An 8,938-nucleotide genomic window follows, 5' to 3' on the forward strand; every position below is an offset into this window, starting at 1 on the left:
AGTTGCTTATTAGACATCTTAAACTGGGAGTGAAAATTGATATCTTAATTCCAACATGTCCAAAATTGTCTTCCAAAACTTTCCTCTTACTCCCTATTACTATCAAGGACACCCTATTCCTTCTAGTTAGCCAGTCCTTTCAGCCAGCGTTAGATAGTATCCATGACTCCTCATTCTCTCTCCTCTCCCATATAAAATATGTTGACAAATCCTTTAGGTTGTATTTTGATATCGCATGAATGTTTCCCCTTCTCCCCTCAGAAAAGCTACTTGATGTAGGTATGAATCACCTCATTTCTGTACTACTGCAGTAGCTTACTACTTAGTCTCCTTATCCCAAGTCTATCCCTATACTAGTCTATCATCCACTCAGCTATCAAATTCGTTTTCCGAAAGTACAGATTGATTATGTAATCCTTCTATGCAATAAACTCCATTGCCTTCCTATCAGCTTCAGGATCAGCCGCAAAATCCTTTTACTGACATTCAAAGTTCTTCAAAATCTGGGCACTTCCTGTAGTTTCAGATTTTAAAAAAATCTTTACTCCTATGAACTTAAAAGTAACACTAGACATCTTACTGTTCCTTTCTCAAAACACGACATTTTTAGATGGCAGTCCTTTCCTGTGGTTCTCCCACTATTGTTGAATTTTTTCCTTCCTTGCCTCTATCATCTGACTACTCTGATCTCCCTCAAGATTCAGCTTCAATCTCACCTTCTCTATAAGACACCATTCCAAATCTACCATATTGCCAGTACTTTCCATCTAGACTGCACTTTTTTACATTGAATATTTATTTTATATGATTCAATAGTTCTCTAATGTTTTTCTGCTTCTGATTTTTTTAATGAAATTTTTGCCTTTATTCATATCCTTTGCACTTACTGCAGGACCAGACATTTACTAAACCCTTCAAAGTCTTATTATTAGTGATGTTCCTGAGATCAAGGAATGAAACTCAACACTGATGACATACTTTCCAATGTACTTAATATAATATCCATGGACACTCCATATAAGTAGCAATATGCATTTCAAGCAAGGCTTTCATTTTACAAAAAAGCATAATGTGGCCTATAATTGTAACATGATTTACCCTAGATAAAGCAGTTGTCTAATATGAGCATTAAAAATGTGCCTGAGTCTTCCTGATGATCATTCTCATAATCAGGGGTGAGAAAGAAATTTCCTTTCAAATTTGGTTACAGGATTCTAACTTTTTTATATTAACTATGTTGTTTTACCTGTATTTCTATGTGTATTTTTAAAATTCCTAGTTGTCAAACTATACATTAGTTCCAGAATTGGAAGACTGAAATTCATAAAATTGTAGAGGGAAGATTAGATTCATGGGTTGACTAATCCATCCCTAAAAGCTTTATGAGATCTTTGTGTCTTTCCTGGTACGCAATGAGGCTTTGGGATACGATTCTCACTCCCAATGAGTAAGAGTGGACAGAGGGCTGGGAAACATGCACAAAAAAAACTTGAGATTGTGTCAAACTGAGCATTGCTTGCAAAAGTAAAAATCTGATATAGCATGATAGAGTTGTTGAGCCAGTAAAATAACACAAAACATGTCACAAGCAAGAGGATAGTCTGTGTGGCCTTGACCTCAGGGAAGGTTTTAGCAGAATGACTACTGCTGTAAATGTGTTGCACTTGCTTTCTATGTCTATAGAGGAGAAACACCATGTAGGTACTAGATAAGCCCATAAGGAAGTGAAAGATAAGGTCATGAAAAATCACAGCAAACGGGAATGCAGACCCAAATTGGCTATCATTTTTTTTTAATCTTACTACGTAAATAGGTGAAATGTAACGATAAGTAGAAACTGTGTCATTTTTTGTTGCTTCGGCGACTTCAATGACCCTGATGTAGATCAATGCATTGGTGAAACAGACAAACAGGAAATAATGTAAAATGTATTTGGGGGCTCTAACTTTGATGCTTGCCCACACAGTGTTGTAGGGACTGATAATGAGGGCCTGGAACATACTTAGAAGACTTGTTGTGCAGACAGAAAGTCCCCGGGCAACTCTGTAAATGTACATGAGTACCTTACACCCTAAATCATCTAAAAAATGTCTCATTCCAAAAGAAAACATGATTTCTGGGATGCTCCTGGTAAAAAGTGTTACTATATTGGCAAAAGTCAAATGAGCAAGAATCAAATCCATTGGCTTCTTCTGTTGAGGTTTTTTGAAGGAGATAAAAACATAGAGCATGAACAGCAGTGAATTCCCTACAAAGCCAATGGCACATTGAAATAAGAATGTCACACCAAAGATCAACTCACTAGATACCATTTTTCTTCAGAGATTCAGGAGATATGATGCCAAAATTAATGGAAGAGCCTAGAAAAGGAAGAGGTAAATAATCTCAACAGCAAATTTTTAGAATTGTATGAAGTATACAAATGTTACAATAATGTCCTACTTTTTCCAGCTGGTGAAATATTGAGAATCAATGGTGCCCTATGTTAAAAGTTCATAGAACTATATATCTTAAACTGGACATTACCACAGTGATCATATACTCCATTACCATCACTTCTTGGATGAGAAATTTGAGGTAAAGGGTAGAGAAGGAGTTGACAGCTATCACCAGAAAAAAAGAGTACTTAGATTGTTTCTGCAATACACTATGCTATTTCACTTTAATTCCTAAGAAAATATATTTCATATCTATTGGACTTCGATGTGTTCATCAAGCAAGAGGTGTATATTTATTTTAGAGTTGAAAAAGGCTGAAAAAAACTATTGATGAAACAAATATAAAAGGCCACGGTAGTAGTAGTTCGTGATTTTCACAACACATAGAGCTCATTGGAGAAAAAAATGTTACTGGGATTTCCTCTCTTACAAGTTATTCACTTTGCTTATGATTTCCTCTCTGCTTCTTTCTCTACCTGAGGCCCTCTGCCTAATGTAGTCTATCCTGGCAGGGATCATAATTGTTGAATTATTGTTTACCATTTGGAATACTTTTGTCTGGATTTTTCTTTCCACCATTCACTCCTGAAATCATTCAATGTCAGTAATGTGTATGAGTTATTATTGGTTTGATCTATATCATTCTAGTTTTCTCTTGTGGAAATTGTGGAAGGTGGTGTTAGTGGTACTGGATCAAATAGGATGGTTTATTAAGCTCCAAAGGACAAGTCAGATTTTATTTTTTGTGATGCATTTTTTTCACTTAAATTTTATATATATATATATACATATATGTGTGTGTGTGTATATATGTATATATACATACATACATATATACATACATACATATATATGTGTGTATATATATATATATATATATATATATATATATATATATATATATATATATAAAACCACTGACCTATTCTCAACCACTTCCTGACTCTGTTTTGCAAAATTTCAGGATCAAAGGATGGTCCCGATGTGTATAATCTGATTAATCTTCAAAAATTTCTCCTTATTTTTGTACTTTGTGTACAGCTCACATTTATGTTTGATTTTTATACTACTACAAAACGTTTCCAATAACGCTGTGATGATGCTCCTTCCTTGCAGATTTTTAAAATTCTTATTTGTGTTTAGTGGTCATTGGAACAATAAAACTGTTGAAATCATCTTGTTAACTTTTGTTAGTGTTTCAATAAGCCTTTGCAAATGCCTACTGTGTTTCAATTTGATAAGTGCTGGGTATTAAAAAAAAAAAAGTCGAGTTAATCCTTGCTCTCAAGAATTTTAAAACCTAAAGGAAACTATAAATGAAAACTGATGTGTAAGCAAGCTCTGTATCAAACAATGCCCAGAATTGGAAGATGCAATGTTTTATTCAAGAAATAGCAAGAGGGCCAATGTCACTGGACCACAGAGTGCCTAAAGAAGTTAAGTATAAGTTTAAATTTAAGAAAATTGAAAAGATAAAATGGAATAAGTTATAAAAAGCACTTAATGTGCTTGTGATAGAAAGCCAGTGCGTTTTATGGAAGGAGGGGGAAATGACATGGTCAAATATACACTTTGAAAATTTATTTTGACAAGTAAGTAGAGTATAGATTGTACGTGGGAGACATTTAAAATAGAGAAATAAAATACAAAGCTATGGTCATGGTCCAAGCATAAGGTGATGAAAGCCCACACTCAGATGTTGGAAGTAGCAGAAATGAGAGGATATATATATATATATATATATATATATATATATATATATATATATATATATATATATATATATATATATATATATATATATATATATATATATATATATATATGTAATTGATATTGTGAAGGTAAAATCTAAATGATTTCACTACACTACACATCAGACATGGGGTGTGAAAGGAAGCAAATGAGGGTCACACTTAAGTAACTATCCTGGGTGCCTACAAGAATGGTGTTAGCTCCAAAAGTTAAAGAGAATTTATGAAGAGGTGTATGCTTTGTGTAAAATAGTAAATTCGTTGTTCGATATGTTGAGTTTAATGTGTTTGGAACAATCGATTTGAAATTATTAATAATCAAAAGGAGATGGAAAACTGCAGGTCAAGAGAGAGGATAGGGTTGGATAAGCAGATGTGAAAATCTTCAGTCACTTCAAGGTGATGAGGAAATCAAGTGAAGCAATATAGAGGGAGCAGAGAATGTGAGTCAGAGACAGAGTTGTCTAAGATGAATGGGCATGATTTCAATGAGGACCTAGCAAAAAACACCAAGAAGAAGTGATTATATAGTTCAGGGCAGAAGCAGCTTCCTGAAAACTTAAAGAAAACAGTGTATCAGGGAAGGGATCAGCAGTGTCAAAACTTCAGAGAGGTAAAGAAAGATAAGGACTGAGAAAAGATCGTTCATTTTTGCAATTAAGAAATTGTTAATTACTTTGGGGAGAGCACATTTCATTGGATTATGAAGTAAGAAGTAAGACTAGTGGCTTAAAGAGAGATTTAAAGAAAATGAAAAAAAGACACGTAAGAGAATGATGTATAGAGTCTTTGGATGCAGAGGAAGGGTTTTGGGGGCATTGGATAGACATAAATTTGTTTGTGTTTTGTTTCCAATGAAGACCATGCCATCAGGGAAATGATGACATAACTTGCACTTGACCTTGTTTTGAGTGAGGGAAGGCTGTGCAAGGTCACCAGTCTCAATTTCTCCTCCAAAATCATCTGGATCTAGTGACCAGATACTCATCAGGATGACTGGAGATGGCCCAGAAGGTAATGGGAGACCTTGGTCTTTTTAGGTTGGTCTTTACAGGTGCTCACTTAGGGTGAGGTAATACCCACTCAGTGAATAGGCCTGTTTAAGAAGTAGTCAGGGGATGGTCCCTATAATGAGGCAAAAAAAAAAAAACAACTAAATAAAGCTTGTAGGCAAACAGTAAGAGTTACTATTGATAATTAGTCTTAATCCAGGAGGGTCCAGAAAGCAGCACTAAAGTCAAGCTTGGGCAGGGGTCTCTTGTTGTACCATCTATGTGCTTCAGAGTGCAGTAGGTTTAAGGGGAAAGGAAAAGAAAGGAAAGGCAGGGAAAGGAAAAGAAGGGAAGGGAGGGAAAGGAAAGGAAATTGTGGAAAGAGCCAGTGGATAAGGAGAAACCTAATGAGAAACTGTAGTGACTGGGAGAAATCTGCAGGAGAGATAAGATTGAAAAGTGACACCTCATTAAGTGAGATAATAGTGAAGTGACAGAAAGCATGTGAGTGAAATGAAATTAGGATGAGAGAAGAGGGAGGTATGAGGGAATGGATTCAAATTTTTCACTAAAGTAGGAAAAGATTTTCTCAAGAGGGGAGGGGTGTGGGACAGGATAAGAAGACTGAAAAAGAAAACAAAGGTTTAAAATATCTACTAGAGGGAGTGAGACGGTGTGTTAATTAGGGATGATTAAAAGAATTAGCATGCAGCAATCAAGGCCTAGTTGAAGTTATTGACGAATTGAGGCCGCTGATCAAATTTATAAAGTTCCCAGTAAATATAGCTTCCCCATATTTTGTTTTGTTTTTCACAGTTTCCTTTAGGAGCATGTGAGTAGGGAGGGAGGTTGTAGATTTGGGGAACAATGCACAGCAAAGGTTTGGAACAGAAATATTAGAGGTTAACCAAGGGGCAAGGGATTCTAGAGAAAAGCACAACATGAAGTTAAATTGTTTGTTCAGGGGTTAGCATGGTAAAGGGAGGGTACTGTCATTAGACCAGGGGTGATTCTCTAGGAAAGAATCTAGAGATCAAGGGCCTAGAATCATAGTGTGAATGAGGAACTATATCTTTCCCACAAAATACATTATAATAAGGATGGGTGTCAACTGCCAATTTCATGAATAAGAAACCCCTCCTACACTTGTAAATCAGAACAACTAGACCTTTGAAGGGAGATGCCTAGTGTATTTAGAGGATGAGTGATTTGTTTAAATTTACACAGGCAATATGTGACAGTACTAAGACTTGTTCCCAAATCTTTATGTCTCAAATTCAAAGTTCCTATCCCCTAAGCTAAAAATGGAAAAAAATCAAAGCTATGAAACAAGGATTAGATTATTTAACACAAAATAAGATTTTATTTTGAAAATATGATGATGAATAAAGCATCTCCTGTGAGTGGAGTGGATAGAAGAAAGGAAGAAAGAAGGAGAGGGGGAAAAGAGAGGATCACAGTTCGTGAATGAAAGGAGTGAAGAGAAGGATAGAGGAATGTAGTGTAAAAGAATTAACAGTGGCAAGAGGGAAAGTAATTCAAGAAAATGTAAAAAGAAATGGTCAGGAAAGGAATGAAGAAAGTGAAGTAGTGATGAGAAAAACAGTAAGTAAGAAGCACTGTAGGGTAAATGGAGGAGAGAAATGCTAAAACATGAGTTTTTTAAAGATTGAGGTTATTTTTGTTTGTTGAGTGTAGGTTACCTAAAATCAGTACAACAATATCAATATCATGAAAATCTATTAGTAAATAGAACTAATTAGTTAAAACATTTACTATGCTGAGAGAGCTATTAGGGAAGAAAAAAGAATAACAGAAAAAAGGAAAAGTAAAAACAAAAAAGGGCAATAATAGACAAAAGTGGAATATTGAAACTATCACGAACAAGGAAAATATAGACACCCTATATTGAGTTTCAACAGAAAGTAAAATTTATACAAACTATTACCTTTCAGGAAAGAAAGGCACTATAATGGGCAGGAGCATGTGCGTGGTGTGGAGGGGGTTTCTATCAGAAACACCACATTTGACAGGCACAATTTCCCAAGAAATGCTGTACAGTTAATATGAGACACCCTACTTCCTTTTCAAGCAATCTTTAATGCAGCCTGAAAACCAATGGGGTAAATTGGGAAAGAAGCATGAAGAAAACTAACTGTACACTGTATTTCTGGTTCATATTCAATTCTTATTTGAAGCATGAAAAGATGGAAGAAGATATTTCAGAATGTCTTAGATATTGTGAACTGTCTGGTAAGATTTTTTAAAAATCTAAACTTATTAGAAATAAGGGTTTGAATAAGAGAATTACACTAAGAGTATAGAAACTAATCCTTTTCATAACTAAAAACTTGCTGTGTAATCCTGAGCTAGTTATTTTCCTGTCTTATCAGAGTCTGATTTTCTCACATGTTAAATGGAAAGAGCAGTTATTATTTGATTTTTTCTCTTTATACATGATGTCTAAAGAGAAAGCAAAGTTTGACCTATGCTACAAAAAGGAACAGACAGTTTTTCAAATTGCGAATAAAATTTCATTTTGCTCTAGGAAGAGTCCTAAGAGGTAGGCCAAATTGAACAGAGCTCATATGCACTGAATTTAGAAATGCACCATTTAGAATTGGAAAAAACCAATGTGATTACTCCATATACTTCAGGGAGAGGGGAAAGGGTGGAGAGGATTAATCTAATAATCAATCACTGAAACTAAGAATAAGAAAAGAAAAAATATTAAACAAGAAATACAAATAAAAAGGGAGAAAAAAGTTGAGAAAGTGGGCATGGTAGTGGCTTTATAACTTAGAGGAGTGAGGGCTTCAGGGAAATGAGAGAAATGACATAAAGGCGTCAAATAAACTGAAGGAAAATTCCAAAAAAAAAATAATTCAAAGCAGAGGACAGAAAAAAAAATAAAAAACCCATGACAAATAATTAAAGATTTGCAGACAGTTACAAGAGGAAAAAAATTAAATGCCGCTTGTTTTTCCTGAATGAGAATGAGATAGAAGAAAAAGTATTTATTATGTAGAAAAAAGAAAAAAATAAGGTACAGCCAATATAGAGAGAATAAAAAAAGAAAAACCACTTACAAACGAGAAGAAAAATTAGAAAATGCATAGATTATGAGAGAACATGCAGAGAAACATAAATATATCTACATATACCTGGATATGTTATATACAAATGGAAGGTATATGTCAAGAAGAATAAATGAAGTTTATATAATATATTTCCATTTTTAATAGTCACTCCCACGTATATATTATATAGTAAAATATGAAGAAAAATCATAAAAGGAAAATAAAAAAGCATATACATATCATATAGAGACATGTATTTGTAGTAATAAAGTATGAGACCAAAACCAGTTTCTTATACCTCTCTTTCCTAATCTTTCCTCTCTCAAAACCTGAGGAACAAAGAGTCACTTACTGAATCTTTACTGTCTCCTCGCTGAACAGGTGAAGACTGACATCCAAGGGGCTTAAAGGAACTCCTAGGATTCAAGTTATAACAACCTGGGGATTGTCATACTGAGGTTCCTGAAAGGTTAGACCTCAAAAACAATGACTGGGGTCAAATTATAGAGAAACAAACTATATGAGCTCATCTCTCAACAGGATTGTGATTATTATGTCACCTGCAAGGGCTTTGACACCATCTGAAGTGGGAATCTCTAGCCTGTTGCCAATAGTAAGTATCATGTAATGTGTGCAAAACATCTACAACATCAAGTCACTGAAATAACTCATTG

General features: G+C 34.6%; 1 protein-coding gene across 1 annotated transcript; it reads right to left on the reverse strand.

Moving 5' to 3' along the window:
• Positions 1 to 1,349: 1,349 nt before the first annotated feature.
• LOC140523594 (olfactory receptor class A-like protein 1) lies at positions 1,350 to 2,312 on the reverse strand. The gene has a single exon (XM_072638402.1). The coding sequence runs from the start codon at positions 2,310 to 2,312 to the stop codon at positions 1,350 to 1,352; it is 963 nt and encodes a 320-aa protein (XP_072494503.1).
• Positions 2,313 to 8,938: the final 6,626 nt, after the last annotated feature.

The sequence above is a fragment of the Notamacropus eugenii genome, chromosome 2 (assembly GCF_028372415.1).
Source record: "Notamacropus eugenii isolate mMacEug1 chromosome 2, mMacEug1.pri_v2, whole genome shotgun sequence".
NCBI classification, from domain to species: Eukaryota; Metazoa; Chordata; class Mammalia; order Diprotodontia; family Macropodidae; genus Notamacropus; species Notamacropus eugenii.

Excerpts from the sequence above, each read along its gene's own strand:
- LOC140523594 (XM_072638402.1), bottom strand. The coding sequence starts at position 2,312 with ATGGTATCTAGTGAGTTGATCTTTGGTGTGACATTCTTATTTCAATGT.